This window comes from Aquarana catesbeiana, linkage group LG01 (assembly GCF_042186555.1).
Source record: "Aquarana catesbeiana isolate 2022-GZ linkage group LG01, ASM4218655v1, whole genome shotgun sequence".
Taxonomy (NCBI): domain Eukaryota; kingdom Metazoa; phylum Chordata; class Amphibia; order Anura; family Ranidae; genus Aquarana; species Aquarana catesbeiana.
In genome coordinates, this window is record NC_133324.1 from 668,700,270 (window position 1) to 668,726,061 (window position 25,792).

A 25,792-nucleotide genomic window follows, 5' to 3' on the forward strand; every position below is an offset into this window, starting at 1 on the left:
ATGCCTCAGCCATTCAGGACGCTCCCTCTTGATTGGTTGAGAGACAGCATTGGCGCCATTGGCTCCCACTGCTGTCAAAGTCAGCTAACCAATAAGGAGAGAGAGGGGACGGGGCCGCACCACAGCTCTGTGTCTGAATGGACAAACAGTTGCAGCTAGGCTCGGGTACCCCCATATCAAGCTGCTTGCTGTGGAGGCCATCAACAGGAGGGAGGGGTCAGGAGTGCCGACGAGGAACCCGAGAAGAGGAGGATCTGGGCTGCACAGGGCAGGCAAGTATAACATGTTTGTTATTTTTAAAGGAAAAGACTACTATCACTTTAAATGGTGGCATCTTGCCAGTGCATGTTGTCTTGTGTGACAGTTTTTGTTATTATAACTATTCAGACATTTGATTTGAGTGCAGATCTTTTAGACTGGCCACACAGTCTGATGTTTGCAAGCGAAACAACACTTTTAGGTCATGTGCCATTCATTTTCTTCCTTTCTAGTTACAATATACATCAGACAGATGCCCGCACTTTAACAGCCGCACGACAGGCAGATATAAAACCGACAATTAACGTAGTTACCTAGAGATTTAAATCAACCATTAAATCTGTTAATAAATTATAGTACCTTAAAGAGGAACTGCAGTCTGCTCACATAATTTGTAATAAAAACACCTTTGCCATTCTGAAGCTTCCCTCCAACCGCTTTGCATATTATTTTATGTATACTGTGATTCTGTACTTGCCAAATATGCTGCAGAAATCTCCCTCCACTGAGTCTGGCTGCAATCATTTTGTGGGCAGCTGAAGCTGCTGACTGTTCACTTCCTGGATTTACACAGACACACACCTCCAGCTCTGCAGCTCTCATTGGCCCTCTTATGACTCATCCCACCTCCCTTCCTGGCAAACTCTCACAAGAGAGAGAGAGAGCTGCGCATGATGTCATATGCCTGGGCTTTTTTCCAGACAAACAGGAAGTGGACTGTATAAGGTATTTACTGGCAGAAAAAAAAAATGTTTCACTATCCAAAGTTAAAACAAGGGCAGAAGATTTAATAGATGGAAAGATGAAAAATGACTGACGTTCTGCATTAATTTCACTTAGTATCAGCCTTTTGTAATACCCACCCTAGACTGGCAGGGGAAGGAACGGTCACACTTTCCAGCATGGAAAATGTACTGAGAGGTGGAGAGAGCAGGCAAACAAATGAGCTTATTAGGCTGTTGCTATTCCTCATTAATTTTCTTATCACAAACTGAGCCCAGGGATGTGACCAAGCTGTATTGCTTAAAGTATAACTAAAGGCAACATTTTCTTTTTAGTTTTAGAGTGGAGATGGATTAAAACCCCTGTTAGGTTTGTCCCCAGGTTAGTTTTGCCCAAGTAATAGAGGGGAAATTCTGCAATGGGGACACTAGTTCTGGTGACCCAGGGGTCCCCAAGGAATTCCCTTAATTTGCAGAGATTTCCTCTCACTTCCTGTTTGGCGATGGGAGAGGAAGTGAAGGTTAATCTCCAAAATGGGACACAGATGGCAAAAAAAAAATCTGACAGGTTATAACTCTCCCTTGCACTATACAAAGTTTTAAAAAAAGTTTTGCCTTTAGGTCTACTTTGTGCAGTAGAAAATAGTCAGGTCACCAACCTAGTAGTGATGTTTGGTAGGGCTGTTTAAAACTCTGGACTGGATGGAAAGAAAATCAAATTATGCCACGTAAAACCAAATATATGTTTTTTATTTGTGTATTTAAAAACAAATTTAAAATGAAAGATTGAAAGATTTATGTACAGTGGTAGTTGTCCTGTTTTAAGCCAGTTTTCATAAAAGCTCCAAGGGAGACCCCATAAGGAGGGATCATTCACTGTTTTTTGCAGATGAAGTTTCCAGTGTTAATCAGTGGAAACAAACGTGAGGTAGCACAGGGGTGCAATGCACTCTATACAGTAACACATATCACAACATGCCTTGGCAAAATTGCATCTTGCAAAAATAAACAAGTGAAGGGGATCTGAAGCAATTCATTTGTTAATGTTTACATTTTTATTTGGCCGTGTTACTTCTCCTGTGCCATTGACAGATTATAATGTAGGTACTGTGTGTATATAAATATGTCTCTGACATTAGAAATGCAAAATGTAGCTTTAGTCTAACCTGATATTCTTGGAACAGTATTAGGTCCACTCAAAAAGAACTTTACAAATACTGGCATCAGATGGTTTTTGGGACCAGATATTTTAAAAACATCTGAAAAACCTTCACACAATTTGAGCTCCAGTTGATATGGTGCAGTTTAATAATTGATATTGAGGGTGCATTGTGATTAATTGAAGTCAAGAAAAGAAAACAACCTGTAAACTGTCACTGATTCAATAATTTTACAGAGCCCTTTTTTTTTCTTTTCTTATACATCATGTACAGAGTGGGGGTAGTATTAGAACGCTTGCCTTTTTTTACTGTTGGAGAAATCCCTTTATTTCCTGTCTGGTAAAACAGTTGTCCCAAGGACAGGAAGTGATTGGAAATCTCTCTAACAGCAACACAGACGGAAGTTAAAAAAAAGTAAATTTAAGTGGGGAAATGCTAGAACCCCTAGAGCCTTTTTATTGTCTGTTTACTTGCTGCAGATTTTCCCTCGCTTTCTGTCTGGTAAACAATTGAACTTAGAAAGTGAGGGGAAATCTCCCTGACAATGCCATAAATAGTAAAACTTGACAGTTTGTGACCCTTCACCATTCTTTCCTATACTAAAAATAAAATGTGGGTATAGATACAGTTTACTTATAATTATTAAGCTTTGTAATTTAGAGGTTCACATGCCACTTCACAAATTCGTTTTGTAGCTATATGTGGATATGCATATTTGATTTTATTTCTCATTTCCCTTCATGTAGACCCAGCTTCCAGAGTTGGATACATTAGCGTCAGAGAGAACAAGGAATTTTATTTCATGGCTCCAACGGGATAGTCCCTTAAATCCTGTTTTGCATGTACTAAAGTGAGTATTTGAGGATTTTTTTTGTTATTCCATATATTCTTTTTGTTAATATACAAAGATGATGTTGCTCTTCATACACATTATACATCAGATAGCTCATGGCCTCCCTGGAAATAGTCTAGTACCTGAACAGTTAGGAGACCCTGTCACCAGACCGTTCAGCAAAAATCTTCCCATAACATATGTGCATTCAACATACATGGTATTTACCGTTAAAAGCCCCCCCCCCCCCCCCCCCCTTGTGTAAACATCCAAGCCCCAAAACCGCTGCTGGGCACCAACATTTTGTAACACTCAGTAGTAGTATCCTTCACTCTTCCTCTGGCAGCTATATAAAAGGTTTTGCAGAGAGGTGGAAGAGCTGGGCCACAGCATTTAATGGAAGGACACATATATGGGAGTCAACAATGCTCCACACCCCAAAAATTGCAAAAAATGGAAGAGTTTCACCAAGGGTTTTTTTAGCAGCAGGTTATTTATAAAGAGATAATTAAAGTGGGGTTCCACCCAAATTTTGAACAATATCTGTATGTATTCTCTACCTTGCCTAGATGCTGACATGCCGTTTAAAAAAAATTTAAATCGCCGTAATTACCTTTTATTTTTCTATTCTTCTTTGCACTTCCTGGTTCTCCTCCCGTGGGAGTAGGCGTGTTTCTAGCCTCTCCCAGACTCCTGGGAGCTAGTCTCAGGCTTCCCAGGATGCCACTGAGCATGTGCGGGAATGAGCGGTGAATGCTGGGAGCACAGCATTCACCACATCCAGGAAATAAATGCTTGTGGGCTTCAAATGCCCACAATGAAGATGGAAACCGCCTGCAATGAATAATATGTTATTCTTTCCGACGAAATCTGACACAGGCGGACATATTACACACAATATGTCAGTATGTAATGCTGAGAAGAAAAGTTTGTGAATGAACTCAAAAAAAAAAAAACGATCGATAGGTGGACCCCCGCTTTAAAGATCTTTTATTAAGTTAAAAATACATTCAAATGTACAGTGAGTATAAAATGTAGTCTCTGGTTAGCGACACACTCATGGCAAACAGTACACCAAGGAGACCATGGTTTGCAAATTACATTACAACACTGCTACCCACATGAATACCCCGATGTATTTCGGCCCTTTCATTCATGGTCTTCTTCAGGGGGATTTATTTTTCTAGGGTAATATATCAAGAAAAATGTCTTATTTAGACAACATTATTGACATTTTGCAGTATACAAAGCATTGTACATTTAATATTGTGCAAAAATACATCTCCAAATGTGTGGTGATATATTTACAATTCGGATGATGGAAAGGTGAGAATGTATCGCACAACCAGAATTGCTAAAAACGGTTGCGTTCAGTGATCCCAAGATCTCCGCATGTCCCCTCCGCACCTTCCAGGCGAGTCCATAGTCCACAGGGCTTACAAGGAGCCACGCTCTTGGACCTTGAGAGGAAAAGGGGAGACGGGGAATCTTTAATTTGGTATTCGAAAATCTCAATGAGTAAACAACACACATTCTGTGACGGTTCAGTAATGCTTTGCAACACCAGACTGGTAGATACTCAGTCAAGTACTAAAATTATATAGATATTATTAATCTATTTTATTTTATAGTTTGTTCATTTGTTTATTGCTGGTTTATTCATAAAATAAATTGAATTGCCATTACTGTGATGAGGTGAAAAATAAGTGTGTTGTGACCTAATTAGTGAAATTATTATAGTGAATATGCTATGAAATGAGGTGGTGTGTGTGAGAATGAAAAAAGTAATAAAATTGGGAAAATATGGGACTGTAATCTGATGTGATAAGTGACACTGAGGAACTGGTGTATGAAAAATCGATAATACTGAAGGTGCAAAAACATAATAGTGAACACTTGTTACCTTTGCTGATGAAAAGAACCCCAAATTGGGTGACCAAAGCTTAGATATGAAGTGCCAGACAAACAAGGAGGTATGACACTAAAACAGATGTTCAAAGTGTTGTAACTGAAGCCATATCTATATTAAATTGAAATATCAATATATTAATTGATTTATAAAAAGCCTAAGTGATAAAAAATTTAAGTGAATAAGATATTAAGTATAGTACAAATATTGACCAGTCTGGTATGTCCAACAGCAGCACTTACTTGGTACTCCAATCCTTCCTGTATATGTTGGCAGCATTCTAGTGATCACCTCAAGATCCACTGGAAGCTGCAAGTTTAAATCCTAGCCAAATTTTGTACCGATTAGTTGCAGGTGTTTACCTCCTCCCCACCCCTCCCCTTGCAGTCCCTGCCGCCATGATTGCAGCATCCGCGATCATGGCAGCGGGGACTGCAGAGAACCGCACAGAATATTTAGACACTCCTAGAAGAGAAGAGAGGCCTATGCTGTACAAGGTGGTGGGGCGTAGTCATATATTCTAGCAAGTTTAAAGGCACACTCCTAGTAGATAAAAAAAAATTGTGGAAAGAAAAAAAACACTGCAAGTAAGCATTTAAAATACTTTGATTTTTCTGTCTTTGCTTGCATTTTTTTTCTTTTCTGGTGACAAGGAAATATCTGGAGGTGAGGACAGTCAGGCTGCAGCGTTTTCTGACGTTTTATGGAAACATAACATAAGATGTCCCTTGCTTGTCCAACGTTAATAAATTTTAGCATAGCTACCAACTGTTCATAAATTACTAGACCTTAAAGATATCATCCTGGAAATGTCCATATTAAGCTCAACAATAGGGCTTCATTTAGCCGTACAGTTAGAAAGCGGTAAAAATGTTAAGTTGAGCTGCTCTTTTGACGCCCACCAACTGCCCCCCTTAAGCTGCAATAGGCAGGAGATGGGATGTTTGCATGCCATGGTCACAATGCTTAATTTCACACGGTGTAAAGTTTAACTGACGTGTAGCAATTGGAGGGCAGCAAACCCCCCAATTTCCACATACTCAAGCAAATAAAGAAATGCCGCAGACAGTCCGCAACCATGTGCAATGCAGTGCGGTGCGTTTGTCGGCAAAAGTGGGGTTAAAACAGGAGGTGAGGAGGCTTAAAGGGGTTGTAAACCCTCCTTTTTAAAAAAATAATTAAAATAACAAACGTCATACTTACCTCCACTGTGCAGTTCGTTTTGCGCATAGTGGCCCGATCCTCGACTTCTCGTGTCCCCCAGCTGTGCTGGAGAAGGCTCTCCTACGAGCGCTCCCGAGTCCTGCATCTGTGTACATTCACACAGAATGCAGGACTCGGCCCCGCCCCGGCACCCGCATCATTTGATTTGATTGACAGCGGCGGGAGCCAATGGCTGCGCTGCTATTAATCTATCCAATCAAGAGCCCAGACAACGGGCAGAGAGGAAGAGACACTGAACTGCTCCTTAGCCCCCACCCCAAATCCCCCCGTCTTCCCAAATCCCCCCATCTTACCTGAGCCTGTTCGTTTCCTCTTTTAGTTTCTCTCTTTTAGTACTAGTGAACATTGTCGTGGAGACTGAAAGTTAGGGAAAAGCCAGAATTTTGAATGGTCACCAGAACAGGAATAGAGGAGGAACATTCCAATGGGACAGGGGTTACCTTGGAAAGATTTCCTCCCATCTCATGTGTTTGCAGGATGGAAAGTGAAATCTCCCCACTGAAGAAACGGATGGCAAAAAAAAACTGATAGGGGATGTAACCTGGAGAAATGCTTTGTTACAGTGCTGTTCAGCAACCTGTGAGACGTTTTATTTTTCTTGTAGCAGAATAACGTTTAATTTATTAATCTTATATTTTTTTTGGTCCTTCTAGGGATGACAGTGTTGGAAAGACTGAATTTTTCCAGCATCTAATTGAGGACCGATCAGAGGCAGCTTTCTCTTATTATGAGTTTTTACTTCACGTTCAACAGCAAATATGCAAGTAAGACCGGTACACATGAAGCCTTTATCTAAAGACACTGTTCCAGTTCATACAGAGATTTTCTCTGCTCTTTGGCACGGTAGAGAAGGAATGAGATATGAAGGACACCGAAGTACTTTCTGTTCAGTCTCCAATCCTATCAACAGAAGAGACACTTCAGACTCTATTTTAGTCAGGTTTATGTGTGCTCATTTTCTGGTGCTGTGCTTATTTTATGTGATGGATGTTTTCTTTCTTTTTTTTTTTTCCTGATGTTGGCAAGTTTATTTTTCTTAAATCTCTATCTTCCGGACATGAATAGATGCCAAAGAAAAGTGTTAGATCTTGTTTATACTTTAATTTTACCAGACCCTTTTGAAATTTGGCATTCTTGATCTGGAAGGTTAGATCTAGTGTGTATCTATAGATATGACATTTATTGTACATAGAAATGCATTTGTAAAGTAAGTGTAAAAATGTAACTAAGAAATCTGATTTACTGAAGTGTGATGCTGTTACGAATGTAGAGCCATTATACGAATGAATGAGGCCTGCTTACTACAAATGTTTAATAATTATCCCTTTTTTCTTTATTAAACTATTTTTGTGGATTTATTTATGACTCGTTTACATAATTAAACATATTTTGCTTGATCATGTGTTTTTTATACTTATGCAAGTAATATCTATTTTAGAAATGGACACCTAAAGCTATTTACCCTTGGCTTACTGGTAATGTAAATTCTTATTTATCTGGATTCTAAAAGTAAAATTTTCAAACTTCTAAATGACTTTGTGGTTTACCGGCAGGTCCAGTGTCTTTTATTGTTTATATTGTACAGCTGGCTTATATGTAGCTTCCATTTTATTGCACAGACTTTAAATATATCACCATCTACAGTACATAATATCATTAGGATTCTGAGAATCTGGAGAGATCTCTAAACACAAGGGACACGACTGAAATGCAGTTGTGGATGCATTAAAAACAGGCATGATTCTGTGATGGACATCACTGCATGGGCTCAGGAATACAGGCATACCCCACTTTTAAGTACACAATGGGACCAGAGCATGTATGTAAAACGAAAATGTACCTTAAGTGAAGCAATACCTTTTTTCACATATCAATGCATGTACTGCGTTGCAATAGTCATTTGCAGGCATAACTGATTACTTGGGCAAGCTGGCTGACCCCAAAATCATGAAAGTGCCTTGTCAAGCTGACCAAGATTTCCCATTGACAACAATGTTAAAAAACTGGTAGCAGTGCTGCACCAAGCTGACCAAGATTTTCCATAGACACCAATGTGTTCAAACTTGCGAGTGTATGTAAAACAGGGAGGGTATGCCTGTACTTCCAAAAATCACTGTCTGTGAACAGTTTGCTGTATCATCCAAAAGTCCAAGTTAAAGCTCTATCATGTAAAGAAGCCATATCTAAACATGATCCAGAAACACCGCTGTCTTCTGTGGACCAAAGCTCATTTAAAATGGTCTATTGCAAAGTGGAAAACTGTTCTGTGGTCAGATGAATTTAAATTTTACACTCTTTTTTGGCAACCATGGGCACGGAGTCCTCCTCCAGACTAAAGAGGAGAGGGCTTTCAGCTCGTTAGCCCTCAGTTTAAAAGCCTGCGTCTCTGATGGTATGGAGATGCATTAGTGCATATGGAGTTGGCAGTTTGTACAGCATGGCTTTGTAGTAAAAGAGTTTGGGTGCTTAACCACTTGAGGGCCGCCTACCGCAGATATACAGTGGCAGAGCGCCCAATGATTTATGGCTGGCACCCGCTGATCGGCTCAGCGAATGACAGAAGCAAGCCCTGAGTTGGTGAACAACACAGGACTCTTCTGACAGCAGCAATGTGCTGTTTTTTTTGTTTTTTTTCTCCCTGCAAAACGGGATGTAAAAACTGGCATGTCGCTTAGTGAAAACAGTACACCATAAACATTGTTAGGCTCGCAGTTAACCTTTAAGGGCAGTATGATTGCCCTTAAAGCGGAAATTCAGTCATTTTTTCATCTTTCCATCTATTAAATCCTCTGCCCTTGTTGTTTTAACTTTGGATAGTAAAACATTTTTTTCTGCCAGTAAATACCTTATACAGGCCACTTCTTGTTTTGTGTCTGGTAAAAAGCCTAGGCTTATGACATCATGCACAGTTCTCTCTCTCTCTCTCTCTCTCTCTCTCTCTCTCTCTCATTCTTGTGAGAGTTTGCCAGGAAGGGAGGGGGGGAGGTGAGTCATAAGAGGGCCAATGAGAGCTGCAGAGCTGGAGGTGTGCCTCTGTGTGTGTGTGTGTAAATCCAGAAAGTGAACAGACAGCAGCTTCAGCTGCCCACAGTTAAAATGGTTGCAGCCAGACTCAGTGGAGGGAGATTTCTGCAGCATATTTGGCAAGTACAGAATTGCAGAATATATAAAATAATATGCAAAGTGGTTGGAGGGAAGCTTCAGAATGGCAAATATGTTTTTATTAAAAATTATGTGAGCAGACTGCAGTTCCTCTTTAAATGTTAACCCCTTCCCAGCCAGTGTCATTAGTACAGTCACAGTGTATATTATTAGAACTGATTACTGTATTAGTGTCACTGGTGATGTCAGTGACAGTTAGCCAGTTAACACCTTAGCGCCGACTGTACGCACATATGCAGCCTTGGCTTTCAGGGATTATACCGGGATGATGCATGCAGCTAAATTTTAAAGCGCCCCCGTGAGCTCGCGCAGCAAAGAAAACACACACATAAGTCGCGCCTGCATATGTAAATGGTGTTCAAATCACACATGTGAGATATTGCCGCGATCATCGGAGCGAGAGCAAATAATTCTAGCACTAGACCTTCCCTGTAACTCTAACCTGGTAACCGTTGATTTTTTTTTTAAACGCCGCCTATGGAGATTTTTAGGTACCGTAGTTTGTCGTCGTTGGGTATCTATTTACTTAGCGTAACATCTTTCACATTATACAAAAAAAATTGGGCTAACTTTACTGTTTATTTTTTTTAATTTGTGAAAGTGTCTTTTTTCCCCAAAAAATTGTGTTTAAAAGACCACTGCTCAAATACTGTGTGACATAAAATATTGCAATGATCGCCATTTTATTCTCTAGATTCTCTGCTAAAAAAGATATATAATGTTTGGGGGTTCTAAGTAATTTTCTAGCAAAAAATATGGATTTTAACTTGTAAGCAACAAATGTCAGAAAGGCTGAGGCATGAAAGGGATTATTAATATAAACTTATTGGGATATTTTTTTTACCAAAGACATGTAGCAGAATACATTTTGGACTAAATTTATGATGACATTTGATTTTTATAAAAAAATGTATTGGATATGTTTTATAGCAGAAAGTACAAATTATTGTTTGTTTTTTGTTTGTTTTTTTCAACATTTTCAATGTTATAGCAAAAAAAAAAAATAAAAAACCCGATGGTGATTAAATACTCTAGCTCTATTTGTATGAAAAGAATGATCTAAATTTCACTTTAAATACATTTTTATTCAATTTTTACATAGCTGCAGAGAATGTAAAATTATATAAATTTCATTTGGGTACAGCGTTGCATGACCGCGCAGTTACCAGTTAAAGTAGCGCAGTGATGAATAACAAAAAATAGCCTGGTCATGAAGAGGGTAAAATCTTCTGGAGCTTATGTGGTTAACTGGCCTGCATGCAGTCCAGATCTTTCACCAATTGAAAATACATTACATCCTGAAACAAAAAAATACATTACAGAAGACCCAGGACTGTTGAGCAGTTAGAAACTTATATCAGGCAAGAATGGGACAACATTCCTCTCTCAAAACTCCACCAACTGGTGGTCTCAGTTCCCAGACATTGGCAGAGTGTTATAAGAAGAGGGGGAGCTACACCATGATAAACATGGCCCTATCCCAACTTTTTTGATATGTGTTGCCACCGTTTTAGAAATAACCTTATACAGTGACACAGTGGGAGGCTTCCTCCATCCACCTTGAATGTGTGGATGGGGGGAATGGGGGTCAGTTTTCTTGATTCAACCTGCTGGTTGAACAAAGAAAAATGGACTCCTCTATAGCTATTTTCTCTTGGGGGGGGGGGGTAAATAAAAAGGAAGGGAGATGGAAGGTAAAGGAAATATGGAGCTGAAGTGGTCTTCCACCCCTCAGTAGTGTCTCAGCCCAGGTTCACACTGCTCCGACATGAAAGTCATGCGACTTTCGATCCGACTTTGCCCTGCAACTTCAGTCTGACTTTGATCCAATTTATTGTAACTTTTTACGCTCTATGGCACTGAAGTCTGACCCAAGTAGTGCAGGAACCTTTTCTAAAGTCGGAGGGACTTGTGTTGGATCAGTTAAGATGGCTTTCATAGGGAAAATTTGAATTTGACATGTCATGCTTTCACAACTTTGATCCCATCTCGCATCCAGGCCTTTCAGGCAGGTGTTTGCAATACAGAGGAACTAAACCTTCAGAAATCTATAATGTGTATCCAAAAAGCTGTATCACAAAATATTGCTTGACATGTATTACAAAGTATTCAATATGGTTCTTTATTTTGGTAAATAAAAGTTCTTAAGTCACTTCAAGAGTAAAGATTAAAAAAAATGGTGGTTAGTGGACTTAAAATTAACTAACACAAAATGTTTTGTTTTAAAATAGAGAATGGTTAGAACATCTAAGGTTTATGTTACTATTTGTGCCCCTGTTAAGATTTCTTCTTCTCAATTCCTGATATACAGGATGTAACTGGCACATGAAGGGACCTTTCCACTTTGGATCATGGTTGTCCCCATTTCTGTCCTGGCAACTGAACACAGATTCTAAACCTTTCCCATGCTTTGCAAATAAAAGTATTTGGCTGGAGCTGGGCTGTAAATATACTTTTGTGGAGTAGATTTATGATTTTCCAAGCACAAATCATAACATGTAGGGCTACAGGATTGTAAATAAGAAGGGGAGAGGTTTTTTTTTATGTTGGATATGTAAGTAAATTACACCTTTTTGATGTAATTCATCTTATAAATGTGTGTGAATCTTTTGAAAACCATGTTTTAATGTGAAGTTGTACATGAAGTCAGCCATATTTGCTCATAACCTGAAAAAAAAAGGGAATATTTACTTTGTTTATCCAGTCACGTGAGAAGCAGTTCCTGTACACTTTGAATACCAAATTATGTGCAGGTGCCATTCACAACATGATTGGATAATTCACACACTTAACTTTAATTAACTTAACTAGTAAAGCTACATCCGCTTTCGTTATCCAATCATTTTCAAAGGAAATAAAAAAAAATCTCTGCAGGCAAATGATTGGATGACTGAAGTGAAGTTTCCCCTGATTCGTTTTAGAAAGTACAAGTCTCCTTTAGCAAATCAGCCCCAATGAAGCCAGCTAACAAATTGAAAACAATGTGTGGGTATTTTCAGTTAATGATCATTACATTTCAGTCCAAACCTATCATGCCACTCGTAGCTAATCTCTTCTTTTAATAGAATACCAAAAATATAAAAGCAAAGTCATAAAAGACTTTCAAGCAAACACTGAAAAATACCAATATATGCCAGGTGTAGGCAACATTAAAGATATGCAAATCTATCTGAACAACATGGGAGAAGTCAAAGATCACCGAGCACAGTGTCGCCTCCTCATACCTGATTTAAACCTCTAATTGCTGTACTATAATGGTGCAATTGCATGGCAATTATGAGTTTAAATCAGGTGGTGAGAAGGCAACATATCGCCTCCTCATCATCTATTCAACACACTCAGATCATTTTTCAGAGGAGCCCAATCCCTACCCCCTTTAGCTGCTGAGGTAGCAGCCAAAAGTGTACACATGCCACAGCAGAAATGAACCCCCTTGTTGCTTTTGGTGGGTGCTACCACCTGCCAATCACGACCCATTCAAGTAAATGGGGCTACTCTGCAAGTGCCCCGCAACTGCATGCTTCTGTGGGGTCCAAGGGGTTAAAGCAGGTGGTGAGAAAGCAACATAACGCTGCCTGCTTTAACCCCCTTGTTAGCTGTACTGCACAAGGTTGCAAAGTGGCCTTATTCACTTGAATTGGGTCATGCTTGGCAGGACGTATAACTCCTGCTCTGGCTGTGACATGTGTACACCCCTGGCTACTGCAGCTAAAGGGGGTGGGTTTGGGTGAAATAGTTTGTTTTTTTTTACCACCCCCAAACTGCAAATGAACCCTTACTGTTTTGAGCCCCCTATAAGGCTGCTTTCATGCTGATGTGCTGTAGTGTACCCACACCACGGGTGCAGTGCAACTTTCCTGGGCAACAACTTATGTAATCAAAAAATGAAAACAAGTACTTTTTTAAAAATTTGCAATTGTTTGTTACATTTTGTTTAGCAAAGTAAATGTCATTTAGTAAAGGCTACTCACATTTCTGTTGCATTTAAAGCACCTTATTAAATGCAAAGAAAGCTTGGAGAAGAGCTTAAAACATTGGGATCAGTGCTAAAGAATTGGCAACGGTCAATCCAAATAAATTCCATAAGGCTCAATGGCCCTGGAAAGGCTGCTTTTTCCAAACACGGCTGCCTTGACCAGGTTTCCTAGATTGAAAATCCAAAAAGGATGAAGTTGCATTAAGATCACCAGACTAGGGATGAGCCGAACACCCCCCGGTTCGGTTCGCACCAGAACCTGCGAACGGACCGAAAGTTCGCACGAACGTTAGAACCCCATTGAAGTCTATGGGACTCGAACGTTCGAAATCAAAAGTGCTCATTTTAAAAACTAATTTGCATTGTATTGTCCTAAAAAGGGTTTGGGGACCCGGGTCCTACCCCAGGGGACATGTATCAATGCAAAAAAAACTTTTAAAAACGACCGTTTTTTCGGGAGCAGTGATTTTAATGATGCTTAAAGTAAAAAAAAAAAAGTGAAATATTCCTTTAAATATCGTACCTGAGGGGTGTCTATAGTATGCCTGTAAAGTGACGCGTGTTTCCCGTGTTTAGAACAGTCCCTGCACCAAATGTCATTTTTAAAGGAAAAAATCTTATTTAAAACTGCTTGCGGGTTTAATGTAATGTCGGGTCCTGGCAATATGGATGAAAATCAGTGAGACAAACGGCATGGGTACCCCCCAGTCCATTACCAGGCCCTTTGGGTCTTGTATGGATATTAAGGGGAACCCCACACCCAAATTAAAATAAGGATAGGTGTGGGGCCACCAGGCCCTATATACTCTGAACAGCAGTATACAGGCGGTGCAAACAAGACAGGGACTGTAGGTTTGTTGTTAAGTAGAATCTCTTTGTAATTTTGAACGGGTACATTTTTAACGTGTTTAGCTCCAGCCAAAAAATCTTTTTTAAGCTTTTTGGAAAACATAGGGAAGGGTTATCACCCCTGTGACATTTGTTTTGCTGTCTTTCCTCCTCTTCAGAAGATTTCACCTCACTTTTTGTCCCAATGAATTGGAAAGCATCAGTGGAAAGGAGAAATGTTTTTCCCATATTAACTCTTACAGGAGAGAATTTCCCTTCCTAGGGGTAGATTTCATCTCACTTCCTGTTGTCTCCTTCCGTTTGCAAGTAGGTGTCGTTTGTAAGTTAGTTGTTTGAAAGTAGGGTCCTGCCCTATATACTCAGCAGAAATTTGGGCCTTAGGTGTTGCTGTGGCCACAACACTGTAAGCCCTCACAGGGCCCTGCTGTGAAATATTAGATCAAGAATTGTAATTACATGCCCCTGTTAAACAAGGGCTGAAAAAATGGGCCTTAGGTACTGGTGCTGGTGCCACAACACTGCAACCCCTCACAGACACTCTAGTTGGAACGCAGGAACGAGCCCTGCTGCAAAGTATTGCATCAAAAATTGTAATTACACGCCCCTGTTAAACAGGGGCAGAAAAAATGGGCCTTAGGCACTGGTGCTGGTGCCACAACACTGCAACCCCTCACAGACACTCTAGTTGGAACGCAGGAACGAGCCCTGCTGCAAAGTATTACATCAAAAATTGTAATTACACGCCCCTGTTAAACAGGGGCTGAAAAATTGTGCCTTAGGCACTGGTGGTGGCGCCCAGAACCAAAAATGTTCTAACAAGCTATCAGCATGATGATTGAAGAGGAAGAGGATAATTACTCAGGGATAGTCACTCAGCATCAGCATAGGCAGTCTTTGAAGGGATCTGAGATTTCAAAAAAAATTATTCGGTTACATCAGCATCAGGTGCTTGGTAGCTGGTGGTGATCCAAGACTGATTCATTTTTATGAAGGTCAGTCGATCGACCGAGTCAGTGGACAGACGCACCCTGTGATCGGTTACCACGCCTCCAGCAGCACTGAATGTGCGTTCCGAAAGAACGCTGGATGCAGGACAGGCCAGTAGCTCAATTGCATACTGTGCAAGCTCTGGCCAGTGATCCATCCTCAAGACCCAGTAACCCAGAGGATTTTCGGTGGGAAAGGTGTCCAAGTCTGATCTTGCCCCTAGGTATTCCTGCACCATGTAAAACAGACGCTGGCGATGGTTGCTGGAACCGATCATACCTTGGGGCTGCGGACCAAAAAATTGTCTGAACGCATCGGTCAGACGGCCACCTTCTCCACCGCTCCTTCTTTGACTGACCGAAGCCTCAGCAACACGTTGTCCAGAAACAGGAGTTTGTAACCTCCCAGTCTCTGGGAACGCGTTGCACAGACCTTTCTGCAAGGCCTCCCGAAGATGTTTCATCCTCTGCTCCCTCTGCGATGGCAAGATAAGGTGCGCAACCTTACCCTTGTAACGTGGATCAAGGAGGGTTGCCAGCCAGTATTGGTCCTTCTCCTTGATACCACGAATACGAGGATCCTTACGCAGGCTTTGCAGGATCAGGGAGGCCATGCAGCGTAGGTTTGCTGAGGCATTCGGTCCGGAGTCCTCTGGGTCACTAAGGACGACATGGTCCGCAGCCACCTCCTCCCAGCCACGTACAAGTCCATGTGTTTCTTGGGACTGATCCCTTAAAGGCTGATGCTGAGTGCCAGGCTCCACCTCCATACTGACACAATCTTCCTCCTCCTCCTCCTCCTCCTCCTCCTCGTCCTCTTCCTGTGTGATCGGCGGGCACGCAGGAACACTGTCTGGATAAAGGGGGCCTTGAGAGCTAAGGAAGTCCTCCTCTTCCTGCCTCTGTTCTGCCTCAAGTGCCCAGTCCATTATTCCACGCAGCGTGTGCTCCAACAGGTGGACAAGGGGGACAGTGTCACTGATGCATGCACTATCACTGCTCACCATCCTCGTGGCCTCCTCAAATGGTGACAGGACAGTGCATGCATCCCTGATCATGGCCCACTGGCATGGGGAAAAAAAACCAAGCTCCCCTGACCCTGTCCTGTGCCATAGTCGCACAGGTACTCATTGATGGCCCTCTGCTGCGTGTGCAGCCGCTGCAGCATGGCCAGCGTTGAGTTCCACCTGGTGGGCATGTCACAGATTAGGCGGTTCTTGGGCAGGTTAAACTCCTTTTGGAGGTCCGTCAGCCGAGCACTGGCATTATATGACCGGCGGAAATGCACACAGACTTTCCTGGCCTGCCTCAGGACATCCTGTAAGCCCGGGTACCTGCCCAAGAACCGCTGCACCACCAAGTTAAGGACGTGAGCCAAACAGGGCACATGGGTCATTTGTCCCTGTCGGAGGGCAGAGAGGAGGTTGGTGCCATTGTCGCAAACCACCATTCCTGCCTTAAGTTGGCGTGGCGTCAACCACCTCTGAACCTGCCCCTGCAGAGCTGACAGAACCTCTGCCCCAGTGTGGCTCCTGTCCCCCAAGCACACCAGCTCAAGCACCGCATGGCATCTTTTGGCCTGCGTACTTGCGTAGCCCCTTGAACGACTACGGAGCACCGCTGGTTCCGAGGAAGAGGCCATGGAGGAAGAAGAAGAGGAGGGGGTGGAGGAGAGAGGTGTGTCACAATCATTAGCATTTTGGAGGCGTGGTGGCGGAACAACCTCCAACACTACTGCACCTTGTCCTGAATCCTTCCCAGCTGCCAGCAGAGTCACCCAATGCGCCGTGAAACTTAGGTAACATCCCTGTCCATGCCTGCTGGACCATGAGTCAGCGGTAATATGCACCTTACCGCTGACCGCCCTGTCCAGCGAGGCATGGACATTGCCTTCCACATGCTGGTAGAGAGCCGGAATCGCCTTCCGTGAGAAAAAGTGGCGTTTGGGTACCTGCCACTGAGGAACCGCACATTCCACAAACTCACGGAAGGGGGCAGAGTCTACCAACTGAAAAGGCAGCAGTTGAAGTGCTAGCAATTTTGCCAAGCTAGCATTCAACCGCTGGGCATGTGGATGGCTGGGAGCAAACTTCTTTCGGCGGTGCAGCAGCTGGGGCAGGGAAATTTGCCTGGTACAATCTGACGTCGGTGTACCAAAATCAGATTGCCCACAAGTACTTGGCTGTGACACACCTAATTCTACACCTTCATTCCTCTCAGTGCAGGTCTCAGAGAGGACTGAAGGTCTAGTGGGGTTGGAAATCTCAGCTGATGAGGAGCAAGGAGAGGTCCTCTTTGTTCTTTGGTGTGGGTCTTTTAGATACGCTTGCCAACGAACTGCATGGCAGGTCAACATATGTCTGGTCAAGCATGTGGTACCCAAGCGGGAGATGTTTTGGCCACGTGAGATACGCTTGAGACATATGTTGCAAATAGCAGCGGTGCGATCTGATGCACTCGTCTCAAAAAAGGCCCACACCAAAGAACTTTTTGAATAACGCGCAGAGACTGCAGCGCCCTGCACATGTGGAGCTTTGGGGTGTGATGCAGTCAATGTGCTGCCCTTAGGCTGGCCCCTGGAGGGCATCCTGCCTCGTTGGTGATGTGCCCCCTCCTCCTCCTCCTCCTCCTCTCTCCTATCAGGCACCCACGTTGAGTCAGTGACCTCATCATCCCCTCCCTCCTCATCACTGGAGCAAACCTGGCAGTATGCTGCAGCAGGGGGAGCATGACTGCCAGATTGCTGTCCTTCTTGGGCACCCCCTCTGTCCGTGCTCATGTTACTGCCTTCATCGAGCTCAGTATCATCATCAGAGCTATCCAAACGCTGGGCATCCTCCTGGAGCATGTACCCAACACTGTGGTCAAACAGTTCGAGGGACTCCTCAGGAGGACATGGTGGGGCTAGGGAAGGAGTCACTGATGACATTGAGCCGAGGGAAGAGGCCGCTGCTTTGCCAGACAAAGTACCCTGGGCATGGGTGAGAGAGGATGAGGAGGATGAGGACGGCTTGGTCATCCACTCGACCAAGTCTTCCGCATGTTGCGGCTCAACATGGCCAGCTGCCGAAAAAAAGGCCAAGCGTGTCCCATGGCCACGTGCTGATGAGGTTGCACCGTCTCCACGACCAGCACTAGAACACAGAGCCTGCTTGCCCTCTCTTATTGGCTTGTGACTGTCTGCCTCTCCTTCTTGGCCTTCCAGACATACTAATGGCCTGTAGCTGCACTAAGCTGGGATATATATATATATATATATATATATATATATATATGTACTGATACTGCAGCTAGCAAAATCAACTGCCTGCCTGTAGTATGAGAACACCACCAACCTTCTACAGGTAGCTTTAGCTGAACACTGTGAGGTGGACGCACCCCACTAACTTGTAGGTTTAGCTGAACACTGTGAGCAGGACGCACTGCACTAACTGTAAATAGTCTAGCTGCCTGACTGTGGTACTAATAGGATCAAAAGAACACCAGCAATTTTCTTCAGGTAGCTGTATTTACTGTAACAAGACAAGCCTGCCTGTCAGTAAGAAGATAACAGAAACGGATCTAGCTGAACACTGTGAGCAGGACGCACCCCACTAGCTTGTAGGTTTAGCTGAACACTGTGAGGTGGACGCACCCCACTAACTTGTAGGTTTAGCTGAACACTGTGAGCAGGACGCACCCCACTAACTTGTAGGTTTAGCAGAACACTGTGAGCAGGACGCACTGCACTAACTGTAAATAGTCTAGCTGCCTGACTGTGGTACTAATAGGATCAAAAGAACACCAGCAATTTTCTTCAGGTAGCTGTATTTACTGTAACAAGACAAGCCTGCCTGTCAGTAAGAAGATAACAGAAACGGATCTAGCTGAACACTGTGAGCAGGACGCACCCCACTAGCTTGTAGGTTTAGCTGAACACTGTGAGGTGGACGCACCCCACTAACTTGTAGGTTTAGCTGAACACTGTGAGCAGGACGCACCCCACTAACTTGTAGGTTTAGCAGAACACTGTGAGCAGGACGCACTGCACTAACTGTAAATAGTCTAGCTGCCTGACTGTGGTACTAATAGGATCAAAAGAACACCAGCAATTTTCTTCAGATAGCTGTATTTACTGTAACAAGACAAGCCTGCCTGTCAGTAAGAAGATAACAGAAACGGATCTAGCTGAACACTGTGAGCAGGACGCACCCCACTAGCTTGTAGGTTTAGCTGAACACTGTGAGGTGGACGCACCCCACTAACTTGTAGGTTTAGCTGAACACTGTGAGCAGGACGCACCCCACTAACTTGTAGGTTTAGCAGAACACTGTGAGCAGGACGCACTGCACTAACTGTAAATAGTCTAGCTGCCTGACTGTGGTACTAATAGGATCAAAAGAACACCAGCAATTTTCTTCAGGTAGCTGTATTTACTGTAACAAGACAAGCCTGCCTGTCAGTAAGAAGATAACAGAAACGGATCTAGCTGAACACTGTGAGCAGGACGCACCACACTAGCTTGTAGGTTTAGCTGAACACTGTGAGGTGGACGCACCCCACTAACTTGTAGGTTTAGCTGAACACTGTGAGCAGGACGCACCCCACTAACTTGTAGGTTTAGCAGAACACTGTGAGCAGGACGCACTGCACTAACTGTAAATAGTCTAGCTACCTGACTGTGGTACTAATAGGATCAAAAGAACACAAGCAATTTTCTTCAGGTAGCTGTATTTACTGTAACAAGACAAGCCTGCCTGTCAGTAAGAAGATAACAGAAACGGATCTAACTGAACACTGTGAGCAGGACGCACCCCACTAACTTGTAGGTTTAGCAGAACACTGTGAGCAGGACGCTCTGCACTAAATGTAAATAGTCTAGCTGCCTGACTGTGGTACTAATAGGATCAAAAGAACACCAGTAATTTTCTTCAGGTAGCTTTATATACTGTAACAAGACAAGCCTGCCTGTCAGTAAGAAGAGAACAGGAACGGATCTAGCTGAACACTGTGAGCAGGACGCACTGCACTAAATGTAAATAGTCTAGCTGCCTGACTGTGGTACTAATAGGATCAAAAGAACACCAGTAATTTTCTTCAAAATACTGTAACAAGACAAGCCTGCCTGTCAGTAAGAAGATAACAGGAACGGATCTAGCTGAACACTGAAAGCAGGACGCACTGCACTAAATGTAAATAGTCTAGAAGATAACAGGAACGGATCTAGCTAAACTGAATACAGTGTGTATATATATATATATATATGCAACACCTGGGATGCATATATATAGACAATACACTTTAAGTGCAGCTAACTGACTGACTGTCCTGCCTAATCTAGCTAACTCAAATGAAATGACACTGTCTCTCTCTCTCTCTATTTCTCAGCACACCGGAACACACTGCACAGGGCTGCCGTGCAGGCGGCCTTATATAGTGTGGGGCGTGTACTAAATCCCCTGAGCCATAATTGGCCAAAGAGAGAGGGGGGGGGGGTGCTGCGCTAACCAGAGGGGTCTCGGCTTATAGGGATAGGTAATATTTCCTAGTATCCATAGATCACGAGGTTTTAAATAGTGAAAAACGTCAGAAAATCGCATGAATTGGAATAGAGAGTATGCATAGATGTAGTGACTCAAAATTAATTACATATGTAGATCCAATCGGTGATATAAATATAAAAATAAACACTGGTGCATATATTGATTAAAAAGAAATATATAAAAACCAATTTTGCATATGTTAAAAATGTTCAATATAGCCAAAGTGCTCGTGCTCTTGTGCCTTAAATCTAAAAATCAGATTCATACATAGCTAAAGTGCAAAAATGAAGCAATAAAATAAAAACGAACAAATCACATATCAAGTGAAAACAAACAGAAAACAAGTGAAGCAAACAAGAAAAAAAAGGAAGAAATGGTCGCCTGATCCTTATGTTGCGACCCGTGCGACAGTGCAAGTATAATGTGAATGATCACGTGAGTGAATAAACCCACTCTGATAATTAGTGTCCAGAGTAAATTAATAATTCAAGTGTCCAAAGGAATAAATAGTGTTCAAAAGCCAGTGCTTAAACGCAATACTCCAATGACAGTGGGGTGTTACTATGCAGATCAGACACTCTATGTCTTCTTCATGCAGCATGCACTAGTGTAGATAATGGCCCCTTACCTAGCGGTGCTAGGTCAACCGCATATAAGTTGTTAACTCTCGAGGTCCAGGGTCTCTCCTGTGTCTCTGTGTCCAGACTTGAAGAAGTCACGTGATCAAGTGACGTCACGCGTAGGGACGGAATAGGCTTGTTTTGTTTTACCTTCCCTGCTGAATGCATTGCGAGCCCGCTGCTCGTAGGATACCATGCTTTATGAGAACAACTGCTAATGTGAGTACTCTGTATATGGTTTATGTGAATAAAGTGACCTATAAAAACATTCTTCACTATCTGGGTACTTTATCCTATATCTTACATACAATGGAGACATGATGTGGAGGAGGAGCTAGGAGCCGCACTGTCCCAGGACCCCAGTTAGGACCACAACTAGACATATCCCAGCCCCTAATAGGATCCTGTAGAGTCAGCAAGTCTGGACACAGAGACACAGGAGAGACCCTGGACCTCGAGAGTTAACAACTTATATGCGGTTGACCTAGCACCGCTAGGTAAGGGGCCATTATCTACACTAGTGCATGCTGCATGAAGAAGACATAGAGTGTCTGATCTGCATAGTAACACCCCACTGTCATTGGAGTATTGCGTTTAAGCACTGGCTTTTGAACACTATTTATTCCTTTGGACACTTGAATTATTAATTTACTCTGGACACTAATTATCAGAGTGGGTTTATTCACTCACGTGATCATTCACATTATACTTGCACTGTCGCACGGGTCGCAACATAAGGATCAGGCGACCATTTCTTCCTTTTTTTTCTTGTTTGCTTCACTTGTTTTCTGTTTGTTTTCACTTGATATGTGATTTGTTCGTTTTTATTTTATTGCTTCATTTTTGCACTTTAGCTATGTATGAATCTGATTTTTAGATTTAAGGCACAAGAGCACGAGCACTTTGGCTATATTGAACATTTTTAACATATGCAAAATTGGTTTTTATATATTTCTTTTTAATCAATATATGCACCAGTGTTTATTTTTATATTTATATCACCGATTGGATCTACATATGTAATTAATTTTGAGTCACTACATCTATGCATACTCTCTATTCCAATTCATGCGATTTTCTGACGTTTTTCACTATTTAAAACCTCGTGATCTATGGATACTAGGAAATATTACCTATCCCTATAAGCCGAGACCCCTCTGGTTAGCGCAGCACCCCCCCCCCTCTCTCTTTATACCACTTGATTTGGGCTGGTGTTTGAGCCCTTGTTTTCGGTGCATGCAGCTGTCCAGTAAGAGAAGTTGCATATAGGTTCAAAAATCGATTATTAGACCTATTTTTCCTAACTGGTAGCGCAGGAATAACCCCCGTTTTTACATAATTGGCCAAAGCCTCCTTGGCTTTGGCCAATTACGGCTCTCTGTTAAGGCGGCGCTGTGATTGGCCAAGCATGCGGGTCATAGTGCATGCTTGGCCAATCATCAGCAAGCAATGCACTGCGATGCCGCAGTGAATTATGGGCCGTGACGCGCCACACGAATTTGGCGCGAACGGCCCATATCGTTCGCAATTCGACGAACGATCGAACAGCCGATGTTCGAGTCGAACATGGGTTCGACTCGAACACGAAGCTCATCCCTACACCAGACCAAAAAAAACTCCAAAAAAACTAATCAATCATCAGGTGATTGAACAATGGGCAAGTGCACTTAGGGGGTCTGAACAACCCCCTTTCTTCATGGCTAAAAACATGCAAAAAATATATACTGTATATTTACCATATGAAATTTTGAAACGTCTAAAACAGGATTTCTCAACTAGGGTCCCTTCAGAGGTTGCTTGGGGTTCCATGAGCAATTCCTGCCTTTCGGATACGTTCTCACTGACACCTTTGATCTTTATAGCTATCTGTAAGAGGGTCATTCTGCCCAGTGTACATAAGTGTAAGAAGCATTCGAATGAATGACCATCACACTAATGTATCATGAGTTGTAGATATAGTAATTTTTAGCAGGGATTCCCTTAGACCAGAAAGTTATTTAAAGAGTTCCTCTGTGTTGAGAAAGGCTGGTCTAGAACATAATTGATATAAAAAATAATTGGGTAATTGTACCAATAAAACATCAGTAACATAATTAAAACATTTTTTTAATGTATATATTCTTTGAGTTTTTTACCCATTTACAAAACATCATATAAAAACATTACAACAACATTCTTTCCGAGTTTTTCTTTACATATTACAATATCTCTGAACCTTTGCCCCTTCCCACTTCCCCTCCCTGCCACCCCAATTAACCACCCATAAAACCTTTCATCTAGTTCACCTCACCAATCTATGCTGTTTGCATATGTATCTATGTATATTAATTATGTTTACTCTAAATTTCACATCCAAAATATCTAACCCACCCTTAGTATCTCCCTATATGTATTATTACCTCACCTATAAGAGTATTTCTGACAATTTCTTCAACCTCTCCTTTCCCTTCCTCTTTCCTACTTTCTAAAGGGGGTATCCCTTCTTTTCCAACCATGGTTTTCACATCTTTTCAAATTCCTTAAGATGCCCTCTTTTGGTGCATACTACCTTTTCCCTCCATATTATTTTGTTTATAGTTTGGGCCCACTCTCTCACTGACGGGGGTCTCATTGACTGCCATCTCTGTGCAATCAGTTTTGTTGCTTGGAATAAACATCTTAATACTGCTGCTGTAATACTTGCTAATTCACTAGATTTCTCCCTGTATCCCAATACACAGAGTCTGGCTTCCATGTTCAACAATGTCCCATACGTTATATTTATGGTGTCGAGAACCTCTGCCCAGTATCGGAATAGCTTTGGGCATCTCCACACCATATGTATAAGGTCTATAATAGGCTCTATGTATCAACATCAAGTGTGATACTTTCTGTGAGGGGGAAACCGATGGTCCCATTTCCAATATCCTTCTCCACTGTCTCTCCGTTATTTCCGCTATATCCTCCTCTGATCTCTTCCTACTCTTAAGAGACTCCGGACCTGCGATGGCTCTGCTGCATATCTGTACGTATAACTCAGAAATAAGCCCCTTAGGCGTGTCGGACTTAATTATCCTTTGGACAAGGGGGGCTTTATTCCATTCTAGTGCTCCTATCTTAAACTGGGCATCAAGGGTGTGTCTAATCTGTAAATATCTATAAAATGATTGGTTTGATATATTATAATCTCTTCTCAGATCTGCAATTGTTTTTTAGAATACTCCCATCATATGCACCAGCCTATCTATCCCCTGTATTTCCCATTCTTTGATCTTTCCCATAGCCAGCAGTTCTTGCAAGTACTCATTGTTCCAAAGGGGGTATATTCTATTGCCCCCTCATACCCCATTAATATCTTAACTGTTTTCCATACTTTTGTAACCATATTTATTGTTGGGTTTCTAAGAAAAAAGGAATCAGCCTCCAATGCTTCCACCGGGGAGTTATGTAGTAGGTACAACAATTGTGGCATCCATATCATTTTGATCAAATTGCATCGACCCGCTACTGATAGAGGGAGCCGGCTCCAGATATTGCTTTTTCGTTTAAATTTAGTCAAAAGTGGAATCATATTGTTACTGATATATTGGTTAGGGTCTCTCGACAGATATATACCTAAGTATTTAATTGTTTCTACTACTTCCAGTTGGGGCATTTCGGACAGTACAGGGCTAGTAATAGGGTCCACTGGTAGAAATACCGATTTCTCCCAGTTTATCGCTAAACCTGAGAATCTTCCAAACCCCTCGACTATGTTTATTACTTTCCTGAGGGACTGTTCAGTGTCCCCCAGGAAAAGAAGAACATCATCCGCGTACAATGCGATCCTTTCCTCGCCCATTTTCCTTTGAAATCCTTTCATACCTGAGCTTGATCTAATTGCAATCGCCAATGGCTGCATCGCAAGAGCAAAGAATAAAGGAGATATTGGACACCCCTGCCTCATCCCTCTTTCCATTTGAATCCTTCCCAAGTATTCAGTATTAATTCTGACTTTAGCACTTGGGTCATTGTACAACGTTTTTATCCATCCGGTAAAGGAAGGTCCAAACCCAAATTCCTCCAGCACTCGCCAGAGATAGCCCCACTCCAGGCTATCAAAAGCCTTAATTACATCTAGGGACAAGACAGCTCTCAATCCCATATTTTCTGTTGGGGTCTGCAGGTTCAAGTATGCCCTTCTGATATTCATACTAGTGGATCTACTGGCAATAAATTCTGTTTGATCTGGATGTATAAGTTTTTGAATCATTTTATTCAGCCAGTACTCTTGCCAGTATTTCGATATCAGAGCACAACAGGGATATTGGTCTATACTAGGGATATGCAATTAGCGGACCTCCAGCTGTTGCAGAACTACAAATCCCATGAGGCATAGCAAGACTCTGACAGCCACAAGCATGACATCCAGAAGCAGAGGCATGATGGGACTTGTAGTTTTGCAATGGCTAGAGTTCCGCTAATTGGATATCCCTGGTCTATATGAAGATGTATCTAACGAGTCTTTCCCCTCTTTGTGCAGTACTATTATAGCCCTTTCACACCGCGCCACCTAGGGCGTCAGCGGTAAAGTGCCGATATTTTTAGCACCGC

At 42.3% G+C, this 25,792-nt stretch overlaps 1 protein-coding gene across 2 annotated transcripts in view; it reads left to right on the forward strand.

Moving 5' to 3' along the window:
- SEC24B (SEC24 homolog B, COPII coat complex component) overlaps positions 1-7,502 on the forward strand; it is a 124,753-nt gene extending 117,251 nt beyond the window's left edge. For both annotated transcript variants that reach the window (XM_073602251.1, XM_073602260.1), the window contains 2 exons: positions 2,887-2,990; positions 6,759-7,502. In XM_073602251.1, the coding sequence (XP_073458352.1) occupies positions 2,887-2,990; positions 6,759-6,873 (219 nt within the window). In that variant the 3' untranslated portion in view covers positions 6,874-7,502. The remainder of the gene's footprint in view (positions 1-2,886; positions 2,991-6,758) is intronic.
- Positions 7,503-25,792: the final 18,290 nt, after the last annotated feature.